A 15,045-nucleotide genomic window follows, 5' to 3' on the forward strand; every position below is an offset into this window, starting at 1 on the left:
CCTGCCCCACGGCCCGCGGGAAGCGACGGCTGGGTGACCCCAGGGCAGAGGAGGGGCAGCACGGGGGTCCCAGGCCTCCTTACACCTCGGGGGGCTGCGCACGGGGCCTGCCCTCCAGGCTGACCTCCTCCTTGCCCCCAAGCCCCTGCCAAGATCATCTCCTTCGGAGGCACCGTCACCACGCCGTGGATGAAGGATGTGAGGCTGCCGTGCAACTCCGTTGGGGAGCCGGTCCCTGCCATCAAGTGGACCAAGGACAGGTATGGAGAGGGCTGCCAGCCGTGCCGGGGGCTGGTGCCCGCTGCACCACCCTGGCTGTGTCACACACGGCTGATGTGCCCCTTCTCCTCCCGGCAGTGAGGACTCTGCCATCCCGGTGACAGTGGATGGCCACCGCCTGATCCAGGCCAACGGGACGCTGGTGCTGCGCTCGGTGAAAGCCGAGGACTCCGGCTACTACACCTGCACTGCCACCAACACCTGGGGCTTCGACACCATCATCATCAACCTGCTGGTGCAAGGTGAGGGCTCCCACCTCCGTGTCCATCCCCGCTGCCCGGGCTCTGTCCTGCACCAGGGGCTCATGCTGGCCCATGGGTGGCTGCAAGGTCTCGTTGGCACTTTTGGGTGGCACAGTTTGGGGCGCTCTGCATGTGTGAGGTGCTCATGGGCTTTCCCTCCTCCCTAGTGCCCCCGGACCAGCCCCGCCTGACTGTCTCCAAGACCTCGGCATCGTCTATCACGCTGGCCTGGATCCCTGGGGACAATGGGGGCAGCTCCATCCGAGGTAGGGCGTGATGGGACTGGTTCCCTTCTCATGGAACATGTTTTCAGGCATGCTGTGCCACATTTTTGTATCTGCACGTCAGTTTTTGCCTCTCCAAAATGCCTCAGAAATGCTTCAGAGTAAGGTTGATGCCTCTGAGCTCTTAGCAGGGGCTTCCAGCCCTGATGAGGGGTTTGTGAGATGTTTTGGACAAGCTGCAGGGACTGAGGTAGCTAATGAAGGGCACATCATTGGGTGCTGAGGTGGCCAGGGCCAGCCCCAGTGCTGCTCCATGTCTCCTGGCATTGGTGCCACTCTGAACCCACCAGAGCAGGAGCTGTCCCGCATCCCTGACAGGCTGGGGGCTTTGGGAGGGCTCCAGGAGCATCCCAGCTTTCCCAAGTCTCCTTTCTGCTCTGATTCATCTCATGAATTATACGTTGAAACAGCTGCATGCAGAGGGGGGAGCGGGGAGCGAGGAAGGAGACCTCGCTTACAATTAATTAAAAGCATGAAAGTAATTACAAGCAAATCTCCCCAGCCAGCAGCCTTTCACTCCAGCGGACTCTGTTGATAAATTTGGTTATAATTGGATTAGAAATATTAAAAACACGCCGCATGTACAAAATAAATAAATAAGCAGTGGCAGGCACCAGGGTGGGTGGTGTGGGGGTGTCGGGGCTGGTGTTGACACCTCTGGGAATCACGTGCCCATGGCCTTGGGAAGGTCCTGGTGTCACCATCCATAGGGAATCCTTGGTGGTGGGAAGGTGTGAGAAGTGTCCCCACTGCTCTGCCCAAGCTGGAGCTGGGTGTTCACAGAGCTCCTTCATGTGAACCCTCTGGCATTGCCACAGTGGTACCTGGGTGCTGTTGGCACCGGGGCCGTTGTGCCAGCTCTGCCTTGTGCAGCCCATTATGCACACAGCAAGGCAGGAAGCCTACTCTTCCCTGCTATTTTTATTTGAGAATTGGCAAAATAGCCTGCAAAAATAGCCAAACCCATCAGTGCACCAGGAAAGTTTGGTCAGCACGGCTTGGGCAGCAGGGATGGGCTGTCCCAGGACACCCCGATGCCCTTGGGGCTGTCCCTGTGTCCCTGCGCTCTCCCAGGGAGCCCAGCCCAGCCGCTGATGGCAGCGTAACAGGTTTGCTCATCTAGGACACAGTGTGCTTCCTAATACTCTTCATCACGGGAGAGGAGGCGGTGTGCAATGACAGAAGCAACTTCCCTGCAGCCTCCTGAGGGAGCTGCCTAATTCCGGCTTTCCCTTTATAGCCTCACACCAGTCAATCACAGCACGCACTCCCAGGTGGAAATGAGCACTGGGGCCATCCTGGGGTGCTGGGGGCAGGCGAGGTGTGACCAGGGGTGCTGGCAGAGCTCTCAGGAGGTTCTGGGTGAGAGCTCCTTGTCCATTTCTCCTGCCTGGGTCTGGGTGGTGGGCAGAGCAGGCAGTTTCCACCACCACTCGTGAGCGTGCAGTTGGGCAGGAACTGGTGTGTGATGGGTGCCCTGGCAGTGCACGGCTGTGCTGGACTTGGGCACAGGCTTTGTGCCAGCCAGAACCCCTTCCCCTCGCCCATGTGCCCAGAGGTGACCCCACTCTTTGCTCCCACAGGCTTTGTGCTCCAGTACTCGGTGGACAACAGCGAGGAGTGGAAGGACGTGTTCATCAGCTCCTCCGAGCGCTCCTTCAAGCTGGAGAGCCTCAAGTGTGGCACCTGGTACAAGGTGAAGCTGGCAGCCAAGAACAGCGTCGGCGCCGGCCGCATCAGCGAGATCATCGAGGCCAAGACCCACGGCAGAGGTGAGCCTGGCCTGTGCTGTCCCTGCCCCGCAGGGGGACAAGGGCGTCCCCTCCCCACCCTCCTGACAGCTCCTCTCCCACAGAGCCCTCCTTCAGCAAGGACCAGCACCTCTTCACCCACATCAACTCCACGCACGCCAGGCTGAACCTGCAGGGCTGGAGCAGCGGGGGCTGCCCCATCACCGCTATCGTCCTGGAGTACCGGCCCAAGGGCAACTGGGTGTGGCAGAGCCTTCGCACCAACAGCTCCAGCGAGGTGTTCCTGACAGAGCTGCGCGAGGCCACGTGGTACGAGCTGCGCATGAAGGCCTGCAACAGCGCCGGCTGCGGCAACGAGACCACGCAGTTCGCCACGCTGGACTACGACGGCAGTGAGTGGGGACACGGGCTGGGGGAAATGCCACCAGACATGGGGGGTCCCGGAGCGCTGAGTGCCCACCCGCCCGTGCTCTGCCCTAGGCACCATCCCCCCCATCAAGTCTGCCCAAGGGGAAGGTGACGATGTGAAGAAGCTCTTCACCATCGCCTGCCCCGTGATCCTGGCCACGCTGGGAGTGGCCCTGCTCTTCATCATCCGCAAGAAGAGGAAGGAGAAGCGACTGAAGAGGCTTCGAGGTGAGACAGGATTGGGAGGCACAGCACACAGGACCCCAGATTGTGTTCCTGGACTGCCTCATTGGGCTCTAAACTGCTCCCTTACAAAAAACTTCTTGGTTTTTTGTGTCTCCTGCACAGATGCGAAGAGTTTGGCAGAAATGCTGATCAGGTGAGTCTTGTATCTGCCTGTGGCTGGGAATGGGTGGGCAGGCAGGGGAATAGTTGGTGCTGGGGGTGGTCCTGGCTGCTTTTAAGCCCAGGTGCAGCCCTCACTCAGTTTCAGACCCTCTCAGGCTCGCACCTGTGAAGGTTGTGGCAGTGACTCTGTAGCACAGCAGCCCAGGGCTCCTGGCTGCTCCTGCCTGCTCGAGGATCCCAGCACCCACACTGGAGCTTGCCTGGGCAGAGCTGAGCCCCGGGTGGGCTGGCTGGTGGCAATCCCCAGCCCGTCCCAGGCTGGAGCCGCCGGGGCTCTGTCCGGTAATGGGCGGGTCTGCGTCCCCTCTCACCTCACAGCAAGAATAACCGCAGCTTTGACACGCCGGTGAAGGGGCCCCCGCAGGGCCCCCGACTGCACATCGACATCCCGCGGGTGCAGCTCCTCATCGAGGACAAGGAAGGCATCAAGCAGCTGGGTAAGCACAGGCAAAGCTCCCATCCCCTCGTGTCCCAGAGTGCTGGGGTCCCACGGACGGGCTGAGTGTGGGCCAGCAGGTGCCCACATTGCCTGGCCAGAGAGAGGTCTGAGCCGCAGCTTCCTCCCCCAGGGGATGACAAAGCCACGATCCCAGTGACCGACACGGAGTTCAGCCAGGCCGTGAATCCCCAGAGCTTCTGCACGGGCGTCTCTCTGCATCACCCAGCCCTGATCCAGAACACGGGGCCCCTCATCGACATGTCCGACATCCGCCCTGGCACCAGTGAGTGTGTGGGGCTGGGCTGGCTGTGCTGGGGGTTGTACACGCGGTGTGGGGAACCTGTCCCCCGGCCCTGGCTGTGCCCAAGAGCAGCTGCTGGGAAGGCAGAAGGGGCAGGCAGCGCTCCAGGGAGAGGGAGCAGCATCCTGGCTGTGTGTGGGAGGGACCCTGCGTGACTCTGTCACCTGCGTGCCGTAGACCCCGTGTCAAGGAAGAGTGTGAAGTCTGCACACAGCACCCGCAACCGCTACTCCAGCCAGTGGACACTCACCAAGTGCCAGGCGTCCACCCCCGCGCGGACCCTCACCTCGGACTGGAGGACAGTGGGCTCCCAGCATGGCATCACGGTCACCGAGAGTGACAGCTACAGCGCCAGCCTCTCGCAGGACACAGGTATGCAGGGCCAGAGCCTCCCTGGCACCACTGCTGGCAGGGGTCTGCTGCTTTGGGGCACGCAGAGACCCCAAACTGTGAGTTCGGGTTGACTGCAGAACTTATCAGTGGGGTTGTGGAACCACAAATTGGTGGCCTTGAACAGCCAGGGCTGTGCCCAGTTCTGTGGACAGATAAAATCGTAAAAACCCAAAATGTTTTGGGTTGGAAGGGACCTTATTGCTCATCTTGTTCCACCCTTCCACTAGACTGGGTTGCTCCATGCCCCATCCAACCTGGCCTCGAAGGTGGCCAGGTTTATCCCAGCAGGGACAGCTGTGGAAAAAGGCATTCCAGTGCCAGGGAGAGCTCCCAGGTAGGTGACACATCCTCTCCCCACAGACAAGGGGCGGAACAGCATGGTGTCCACCGAGAGCGCCTCGTCCACCTACGAGGAGCTGGCGCGCGCCTACGAGCACGCCAAGCTGGAGGAGCAGCTGCAGCACGCCAAGTTCGAGATCACCGAGTGCTTCATCTCCGACAGCTCCTCGGACCAGATGACCACGGGCACCACGGACAACGCGGACAGCATGACCTCCATGAGCACCCCGTCCGAGCCCGGCATCTGCCGCTTCACCGCCTCCCCGCCCAAGCCCCAGGACAGCGAGCGGGGCAAGGGCGTGGCCGTGCCCATCCCGCACCGCGCCAGCAAGAGTAGGTTCACATGGGCCCTGGGGGGGTCCTGCCCGGCCTCCTCAGTGCCCTCCCTCCTTGGGAGGCCTTCCCAGTCCTGTTTTCCTTGGTATTCCTCCCCATGCTGTAATGTTCTCTCTCCGTTGCTTAATGTTGTTCCTCATTCCTTGCTATTCCACCCAATCTTTGGTATTTTTTTTCCTGGTTCCTTGGTATTTCTCCCCATTCTTTAGGATTGCTTCCCATACCTTAGTATTTTTCCCCCCTGTATTTTACTATTCCTTCCCACTCTTTAATATTCTTTCCCCATTTTTTAATATTCCTTCTCATTCTTTGGTGTTCCTTTACTCCTTAATAGTCTTTCTCCACTCCCAGGTATTTTCCCCACATTTTTACCTTCTTTCCCATTCTTTAGTATTCCTTACTGTTCTTTCCACACCCCTTGCTATTTTCCCATGGTTTTTTAATTATTCCTTCCCATATTTCAGTATCCCTGGCTACTCTTTACTGTTCCTTCCCATTCCTTAGTATTCCTTCCTATTTGTTAGCATTCCTTATTGTTCTTTCCTAATTCCTTTCTATTTTTAATGTTTGGTTTGGTGGTTTTTTAGTATGCCTTTCCATTCTTCAGTGTTCCTTCCCATTTTTCAGTATCCCTGGCTATTCTTTTTTCTTCCTTCCCCTTCCTTAGTATTTGTTACCATTTTTTAATATCCATCAGTTACTTCTTGTTATTCCCCCCCATTTTTCAGCACTGGCCCCAAGACCCTCAGTACCTTCCCCATTCTTTGCTGTTCTCAGTATTTCCCCCCCCCCTTGTTTTTAGTATTCCTCAGTGGTTATCAGTATTTCTCCCCATGCTTTAGGGTTCATCAGTATTCCTTGGTATTCCTCAGTATTCCTTCCCTATCCTCAGTGCCAGAACCCCGACAATCCCCCACCCCCCATGACATCAGAACAATACGTGGAAGATATTTTAAAAATACATAGGTGGGAACTGATAGTTAATTTATTTACTGATCCTAGAACACAATATAATGGGACCATCTTTCTCTGCAAGTTAGACCACGTATCTTTATGGTATAGTTTAAATAGCACAGAGTGTATTAAGGTTACACCATTGTAACCTTATAAAAAATGGAATTTACAGAACCTATTACAAAGCATACAAGATTTAAGGCAATATTGCTATAATAACACAAATATAACAATACAACACCTGTAAGAGACAATATAATAATGCAGGGGCCTTATATATATAAAAAAATATATAAAAATATGTTTTATATTTATATATAAATATATATAATATAAAAATTTGTATATATGCAATATATTTTTAATATGAAAACATATACATATATGCATATATTTCACACATAATTTATATAGTCCTAATATAAAATTATATATATTGATATATAAATCTATGTTTTATAAACAGGTTTATGTATACTTATATATAAATTTTTACATAGTTATACATAGATTTATGTGTATATCTATATAAATATTATGTATTTTAATATAAAAATTATATTTTTATGTAAAATGTGTATATATATATACACAAGTAACCATAAATCCTGAAATTAAGGTATTATTATATATAATCCTATATCTGTCTGTGCTGTATCCCCCATACTAACACCACAGATCCTGCAGTGCCTTCCCTACAGCTCCTGTGAAGAGAGGAACGTGCCCTTACAGAACACACTGCACAATATATACAATTAAGGCAGTAATGCTCTATGGATACAGGTGTTATATATTGCAAATATAAAAGGCAAACTAATAACAGGGTTTTACATCTATGGACAATATAAATCTGTAAATTAAGGCCCTACAGCTGGAGGTGATGCTGTAGAACACAAAGGCAACAGTGTAATAGAACAGAAATAAAACCCTGTAACACCGATAACAGCCAATATAACAACATGGGGTCTTATCCATACATAGACATAAAACCCTTAAATTAAGGCACTAACTATAGATGATGCCATAACACAACACAGCAGAATCTGTTGTTTATGGCAGCGCAGCCACTCACCTTGGCAGAGTAAAGCCTGATGTATGACACACCACATCCCCCTGCCGGGACAGGCGGGACACAGAGTACGAGGAATATTTCCCACTGTACTTTACAGAATGGGAGCTGTGCCTGTGTCAGCCATTTAGCATCACGCTATGACTATTATATAGTAACGCTGTATAGTCAGTATTACATCACGTTATAGTATTTATCACTCTGTACATCTAGCATTATACAATTACCACTATGATCCATTTAATTGTGATGCCCGTGATCCAGCCACAATTAACATTATGATCCGTTACAGGACATTACGTACAGCATTCAGCGCTAGAGCTGCGTCCCAGGCGCGTCGCAGGGAGCAGGACCATTTTGGGATGATGATGTGATACATTCTTTAGAACACAACGTGTTCTCTAGAGCACAACGCATCTCCCTCCGTAGAGGGACCTGTTCTGTATAGCACAATACATTCTCTCTCAATAGAGCAACGCGTTCTCCATAGCACAACACGTTCTCTCTCAATAGAACAATGTGTTCTCCGTAGCCCGACACGTTCTCTCTCAATAGAACGACACGTTCTCTGTAGCCCAACGCATTCTCCATAGCACAACGTGTTCTCTCTCCATAGCCCATGTTCTCCATAGCACAACACGTTCTCTCTCAATAGAACGTGTTCTCTGTAGCCCAATGCGTTCTCTCTCAATAGAACAACGCGTTTTCCATAGCCCAACACGTTCTCTCTCAATAGAACGTGTTCTCCGTAGCCCAATGCGTTCTCTCAATAGAACAACGTGCTCTCCGTAGCCCAATGTGTTCTCTCAATAGAACAACGTGCTCTCCGTAGCCCAATGTGTTCTCTCAATAGAACAACGTGCTCTCCGTAGCCCAATGTGTTCTCTCAATAGAACAACGTGCTCTCCGTAGCCCAATGTGTTCTCCGTAGCCCAATGCGTTCTCTCTCAATAGAACGTGTTCTGCATAGCCCACCACATTCTGTATCAATAGAACAACGCGTTTTCCATAGCCCAACGCATTCTCTGTCGCACAACACCGACACGTCCACACGGTGGGTGGCAGGAGGGTCCCTCCAGAGCCTTACCTGCCTGCTCTTCCCTTGGCAGGTGACTACTGCAACCTCCCGCTGTACGTCAAGTCGGAGGCCTTCTTCCGCAAGCCCGACGCGCACGAGCCGTGCCCGGTGGTGCCACCACGGGAAGCCTCCATCCGCAACCTGGCCCGGGCGTACCACGCGCAGGCCCGGCACATGACGCTGGAGCCCGGCGCCAAACCCCTGGGGCTGCCTCCCCCGGCCTCCGCCGCAACCACCTTACCTCAGAGGACTCTCCCCATGCCCGGCCCGGCGGGTCCCGCACCCGCGCCCGCCGCCAGCGCCGCCCCGGCTCCCCCCGTGGCTGCCGAGCCCCCTGTGGCTGCCGCAGCCGCCGAGGCGCGGGTGCCCACGCACTCCAAAGTGGGGGGCTCCAGGGACTCACTGCTGGAGATGAGCACGTCAGGGGTAGGCAGGTCTCAAAAACAGGGCGCCGGAGCCTACTCCAAGTCCTACACGCTGGTGTAGGGCCACCGCTGGATGCTGCTCGTTTCCCCGCGCCGTTTATATTTAATTAACAAACTTGTACATAACGGACTCTTTTGTATAAATGAAGCTATTTTCTTCTTCTCCGAACAGAAAAAGAAACCAGGGCACAAAAGAATTTGATGTTACAGATTTAAAAATATAATATATATGTAAACATATATATATATTTCACATCATTTTGAAAGGGGCACAAGGAAAGACTCAGCGACTTTTTTTTTCTTTTCTCTCCCTGATCTTGTCGGTGGTTTTAAAAAAGGAACGTCTCTGAGACATTGCATGCTATTTTACTGTTCTGAAAACAGCAGGAGTTGCTTCAATTTGCAAATGCTTATGTGTTAATACCTTTTTCTATGAAAAAAAACCCAGCGCTGTGTGCAATAAAAGTTATGTTTATACATGGGGCGTTTGTTAAGCGAGCAGGGAATTAGGCAGAGCAGGGGTGGGGCAGGATAGAGCAGGAGAACGGAGTGGGACAGCCCAGGGCAGCCGAGGTACAGAAATACTAAGACATGGGGTTAAATATTGAAGAATAATAATGCATGTACCCAACCTGCAGAGCCATGGGGCAGGAGGAGGGTCAGGAACAGGAGCAAGGTCCTGGGAATGGCTCCACAGAGCAGGACAGCCCAGCTCCAGCCCAGGACGAACCATGGTGCCAAACAGGAAGCCTGGTCCAGCTCATCCAGAGGGGTGGACGGCTGCCCAAACCCTCGTGAGCCACAGCAGAGCTCTGGCAGCTCAAGGTAAGCACAGGGTGGCTCCAGCATGGGATCCAGCATCCAGTGAGGCACAGCAACTCCTCGAAGCAGAATGTCCTTCCCTGGGATGTGTCACAGCCCCACGTGGGAGCAGAAGTGGCACCACTGTCCTCTGTCACAGCTGAAACACATCCTGGTGAATCCAGCACAGTGCCCTAAATCGTGGTGAATCATGGCAGAGGGCAGCACAGCACTGCACAGGTGCCCCAGGAGACCACAGAGAAACACAGTGAGACCCAGCCCTGCCCCACACCATAATTTGTTATTTTCCCCTTTTTCACCACCAGCCACACCAATATCAGACCAAAGAAAGGCAGGTTCTACCTTCCCTTTTCATAAAAGGTTGTGAAAGCAAGAGCACCTGAAGCTCTGGGGCTGCCAGCCCTCCTTACCTGCTCCAAAGGCAAAATATAGCTCAGGCCATTAACTCTTGTTTTAGTTACCCAAAGTAGAACCTCACCGTTCTGAGGAGCTTCTGGTGCTACCTGAGGTCTAATTAACTAACTGCACTTTCATTTCCTTAGTTCCTGTAATTTATAAGCACAAGTTTTCATCACTTTCCCATCTATGCTTGTTATCAACTGGTTCCAGCTCTTTCTTTACAGATACATTTCCTATTTTAACTCAAAGCAGCAGTTGGAGCATCTACACACAGATTTGCACTGCTCTCTTTTTTTTTCCACTCTTGACAGGGTTTAATTCATCAGCTATAATCAAGTGCTGCAGAGGTCATTTTTTCAACCTCTCTCCTTGATTTTTTTTAATTGACGTAGCTAAATTAGAATGACATGCAAATACAGTGATGTTAGTGCAGCTTCCACATGCAGCATTACAGTACCCTTCCCAGCCTGCTGGCACACTGGTCAGCAGATCCTCCTTTGCCATCTGGTTCTCCCTAACTAAGACAGCTCCTGGAATCCTGCAGAGCTGGAAGGGCCTTGGCCAGAGCCTGGCAGCTGTTCACCTCTGGGGCTTGAGAAACAAGCTGCTAAGACAATTTCTTGTGCCCATTTTTTATAATTTTTGGCCATTATTCAGGTACCACTCAGAGCCAACCTCTGCCAAAGAACATCCCATGTGGAAAGGGGCTGGTGGGGAGGCATCAGAGCACATATGATTTATAAACCATTACATAATACAGGTTTTAAAGCAAACCAAGTGCCCAGCCCTTAAAGCAGGGTCACGGCCAGGCAGCACCTCCAAAACATCAACCTCAGGCTTAGAATAGAAACAGAAGGGGAAAACAGAATTAAAAATAGAAGAGGCAAGAAAAGGCAAGCATGTTCAGCTGCGAGAGTAAGCAGATTAGCAAGATAAAAAGAGGAACAGATTAACAGAGATTAATACAACTTTATTGGAATTGGCTAGTACAGATTTCCTTCTACATCTCAGCAAGGATTCCCTCCCTTCCCTTCCCCAGCAGCCACAAGCCCTGGCCTTGCACAGCTCAACACAGGACGAGTTTCCAGCACCCCCCTGTGAGCCCCCACCACCCCCCAGCCCTTCACCACAGCAGGGTTTGAAGGAGAACAGCCCATTCAGGCCATGCCAGCCCAGTTCTGCCTTCCAACAGCAAACAGATAAGAAGCCATCAAGCTCAGAAAAGCTGAGTTTTGTTTCAGGTCTGCTTTACCAGCTGCCTTGCACAGCACTCCAGCCAGACCCTGGGCTCCCTGCCACAAACACCTTCCAGAACCAGCTCCAGAGGAGAGCCACCAGCACTGGGTGCCACCACAACCAAGCCCAGACAACAAACACCAGCACCCCCAAGCTGATGGTAAGTAGGAACAGCTGGGGGCAGAGTCCTGGTAAGAAAGGCTGAGGGTAATTATGCCTGGAGAGGACAATAAAGGGTTCCTGGGACACAGCTGAGCAGCTCTGCACAGAAAATCCAGCAGCACACACAGAGCAGCCCTGGTCACAGCCAGCAGCTCCTCCATGTCCTGCTCCTTCCCACAGACCCCCCCCAGCACCTCCTCACAGCAAACCTGCTGCTCCTCTGCTGGCCCAGAGCTCAGGGCTTTCCTATTCCCTTTCTCCAGAACTCCAGACACCAGCACTCAGGAACAGCTGTTCATGCCCAAACACTCCTGGGGTCCCATCCCTACCAGCCTGGGAGCACCAGGTCTCAGCTCAGCTTTGCTGCACCAGAAGGCCAGGCCAGGGGTCTGGGTGGGCTCCAAGCCCAAAGCCAGCATTACCAGAGGGCTGTCTCAAGAAGGACAGCGGGGCCAGCCCCAGGACAGAGCCCCACCCAGTGCCCTCTCTGGAACCAGGACACCCCAACCAGTTCTCCCCTAGAAAAGGTAAGAGCAGCTCACAGCTCACCTCCTGCTCCCCTCACGGCCTGCAGCACATTCCCTTGGCAAGGTCCCGCTCCAGGCTGGCCCCTGGACACCACGCTGGCCCCTCTGCATCCGGACAGAGCAGGGGACAAAGGCAGCTTTTCTACCTGGCTCCAGAGGCAGAGTGGAGGAGGAGGTGGAGACACAGGGGAGGGTAATTGGGGTTGTTGGGATGAAACAAGGCCCAGCTGGGCAGTGACCAGCCAGCACAACCAGCCTCAGCTGTGCAGGACTCCCTGCTGGAGCTCACAGCACAACCCAAGGGCTGGCCAAGGCTCCCAAATGTGCTGTCACCCTCTGTGTCCTGTCCCCAACAGCCCCTCACCAGCTGTAACCTGGCCCACAAAGTGATGCTGTCTGGGGAAGGACTGAGCAGGACAGAGAACTCCCTGTGAGCACCAACACAAGGGCAGAGAACCTACACCTGCACCAGGAGCTATGTATGGGGGCAGGTTCACAGTGACCATGGCCCCAAATGTCTCTGGGATACAGAACAGATGAACCGGAGGGACAGTGCAGGCCACAGGCGGCTGCTGTGGCTACTTCTTCTGCTTCTGCTGCTGGTACCTCCTGAAGTGGGTCTGGATGGTGATGGCTGCCCTCTCAGAACGGTCAGTGACCTTGCTCTCCTTGCTGGCATCAGGGGTCACGTCACCTGCAGGGGCAACAGAGCATCACAGTAAGCACAGAGAGTGCCAGCAGTCCTGAACTCGGACCAGGGCAGGGCGCTGGCATCACCCCCATGGCATCAGTGTCCTCCCCACTCCTCAGACAGGACAGCTGTCCTTGCTGGAGAGCTCACGGCATGAAACCACAACTCCACTGGCTCACAGGGACATCTCCAGGGCAGAAGGAGCAGGGAATGGGAGGCAAAGCAAAGCCCAGCCTCCCTGGCAGTGCTAAGCCCTTTATATTTACACAGCTCCACTCCCCGAAGGCCGCAGCTTCCCCACGTTTAATCACCACGTACGATGCTCACTTACTTTCGCACACACAAATAAGATTAGAAAAAAGCCCGGCCCTGCGCAGCAATAAAGCTCTCACGCTGACAAATGGGAGCCCTCCCCACTCCCACTTAATGTGGCATTAGGGAAGTATTCTGGAATTCAACAGGAACTGCATCAAAGCCACTCAGCAGTGCTCCTCTAAGCCAGTGTGTCACCGCTAAGCACCCCCCGAGCAGCCATCAGGAATCCTGGGGCCAGATGCTGCTGTATAAACACACCGCTGTCACCTGAACCCATTTCCCCTCCACAGCCTGAGAGAAACTCCAGAGTAAAAAGATAAATAAAAGGAGGGGGTGGGCTCCTCCCTGCCCTGCTCACCAAGACGCTGTCAGCTGTGAATCGTGCCCAAGTCCAGGGGCAGAGGCTCAGGACAGGCACTGCTGGGCACTGGCAGGGTGAGCCCTGGCCATGCAGCTCTGCCACAAACTCACCTGCCCGAGGGGCTCAGCCACTGGCAGCCCCAGACCTGCACTTATTTGCAGTGAAACTCCCAGCTCAGCACCCAGGCTGGGCAGAGCTCCTGGGCCATGAGGAGGGATGCCAGCCCCGGCCCCCACCGCCCGTTATCCGCTTGGCACCAAGAATAGAACAGCTCCAATCCTCTTTGCTGAGCACTGCAGAGCCTCGGAGACAGGACCAAAGAGAAGAGGGGAGTGAATTCCAGGTGGTTTTCTCAGAACAAGGAGAAAGGGGCTGTCTTATGGGACAGCATGAGTATGACCCCACCTGAGGGCAGGTTTCTTGGGAGAGGGGAGCAGGGATCTGCACAGACACACAGGTGGGGTTATATATTCAGCCCTGCACCACTGGGACCTTCACTGGCTGATGCTACACACGTTAACAAATATCTCACCATCAAATACCCCTTAATAATGTCACAGATTTGTGGAACGAGAAAGAGGCCAAGAAGGATGCAGGTATTGCAATGCCTGCTCTTCTGCTGCATCCACAGTCCCAGCCACAAGTTTCACTCATCACTTGTGTTGATTTGGGTTTTTGTTGCCTCCCTGCCCGCTCCACACTCACCTTTCTCTCCAGAAAGCGAGTAGATGCTGTTGTGCCGTGAGTCCCTGCCTCTCTAGAAAGATAGAGAAATAAAAGAAAAGTGAGTTCTATCCCAGGCAGAGGCAGTGAGGGCAGTCCCTTTCAGGCTAACTGGGAAGCTTTCCACTGTCCATTCCCTTCATGAAACTGGAATATGCTTACTGTTATTCCCTTAAAGAGTACTCATTAATTAATCTGCATTTATGAAAAGACCTCCAAGGAGAGGCAGGAAATAACTTTGCATCCAAACTCAGAGCTGTGAGATGCTCCAGTGCATGGATGGATGCTGGCACAGGCTATCCTCACCAGACCTGCATTTCAAACCAGTAAGGAGACAGCCCCAACACCGTGGGGGCTCCTGGGCTGCCAGGTCTTCCAGGGGATATTTCCATTTCTAAAAATAAGCTTGAATTTGTCTGCAAATACCTCTCCAACATTTTCCAGCTTACCCTGCCCTGCTGGCATTACATTTCCCCCTTGCCAGCAGCCCTCACCTCGCTGTCCCGGCTGGTGCGGCGGCTCTGGGACACGCACTGGATCTGCCAGGGCAGGGGCTGGTACACCAGGTAAGGCAGGGGCTCCTCACGGAACAGGTTGGTCCCCAGCTGCACACAGGGAGGGTTTTTCAAGCAGGGAAGAGGACAGGAGAGGAAGAGGAACAGAAAGAGCTGCTCAGCCACAATCATCACCAGAGATCACAACCCTCCCCCATCACTCATCAACAGCCCACGGACAACACCGGCCCCACAGAGCTCCCAGCCCTGCTGCCCAGGGTGGTTTAGGAGGCACAGAAGGCCATTCCCAGCAGGGCAAGCAGAAACTGCTGCCTCCCCTCCCTGCCCCAGAGAGCAGCCCCAGGCAGGGGAGAATACCACGGCAGCAATAAACGCTCCGGACTCACCTGTCTGACCGCCCTCACCACAAAGAACAGCGCTGTCATCAGGGTGCCCAGCATGGCTGGGCTGTGCGAGGGCTGCCTCCGTCCCGGGGAGCCTCAGCTCTGGGAGCAGCACGCCGGGACCTCCAAACAGCTGGGACTGAGCTGTCCCTCCTTGGGCAGGCACAGGCCAAGCCCCGTAAGGAGCTTACAGCCCCTGCTCAGC

At 53.7% G+C, this 15,045-nt stretch overlaps 2 protein-coding genes across 2 annotated transcripts in view; one reads left to right on the plus strand and one right to left on the minus strand.

Moving 5' to 3' along the window:
- Positions 1-8,767, plus strand: part of DSCAML1 (DS cell adhesion molecule like 1) — a gene marked incomplete at both ends in the record, with an annotated part of 93,991 nt that extends 85,224 nt beyond the window's left edge. Inside the window, 12 exons of the mRNA XM_082297091.1 lie at positions 143-260; positions 358-521; positions 689-787; positions 2,389-2,577; positions 2,661-2,948; positions 3,037-3,192; positions 3,313-3,343; positions 3,691-3,809; positions 3,942-4,094; positions 4,290-4,484; positions 4,866-5,177; positions 8,313-8,767. Coding sequence (XP_082153217.1) covers positions 143-260; positions 358-521; positions 689-787; positions 2,389-2,577; positions 2,661-2,948; positions 3,037-3,192; positions 3,313-3,343; positions 3,691-3,809; positions 3,942-4,094; positions 4,290-4,484; positions 4,866-5,177; positions 8,313-8,767 — 2,279 coding nt within the window. The remainder of the gene's footprint in view (positions 1-142; positions 261-357; positions 522-688; positions 788-2,388; positions 2,578-2,660; positions 2,949-3,036; positions 3,193-3,312; positions 3,344-3,690; positions 3,810-3,941; positions 4,095-4,289; positions 4,485-4,865; positions 5,178-8,312) is intronic.
- Positions 8,768-11,139: 2,372 nt separating this feature from the next.
- On the minus strand, positions 11,140-14,998 carry LOC309582085 (uncharacterized protein). The gene is made up of 3 exons (XM_082297088.1): positions 14,437-14,998; positions 13,925-13,976; positions 11,140-12,546 (listed from the first exon to the last, which is right to left on the minus strand). The coding sequence occupies exons 1-3, from the start codon at positions 14,626-14,628 to the stop codon at positions 12,431-12,433; spliced, it is 360 nt and encodes a 119-aa protein (XP_082153214.1). The 5' UTR covers positions 14,629-14,998; the 3' UTR covers positions 11,140-12,430.
- Positions 14,999-15,045: the final 47 nt, after the last annotated feature.

Source organism: Coloeus monedula (genome assembly GCF_965178545.1).
Source record: "Coloeus monedula genome assembly, chromosome: 25".
In the NCBI taxonomy this organism is placed as follows: Eukaryota; Metazoa; Chordata; class Aves; order Passeriformes; family Corvidae; genus Coloeus; species Coloeus monedula.

Excerpts from the sequence above, each read along its gene's own strand:
- LOC309582085 (XM_082297088.1), bottom strand. The coding sequence starts at position 14,628 with ATGATTGTGGCTGAGCAGCTCTTTCTGTTCCTCTTCCTCTCCTGTCCT. Across the intron at positions 13,977-14,436 it reads GCACCAGCCGGGACAGCGAG|AGAGGCAGGGACTCACGGCA; the intron begins GTGAGGGCTGCT and ends CTATCTTTCTAG. Across the intron at positions 12,547-13,924 it reads CTCGCTTTCTGGAGAGAAAG|GTGACGTGACCCCTGATGCC; the intron begins GTGAGTGTGGAG and ends TTGCCCCTGCAG.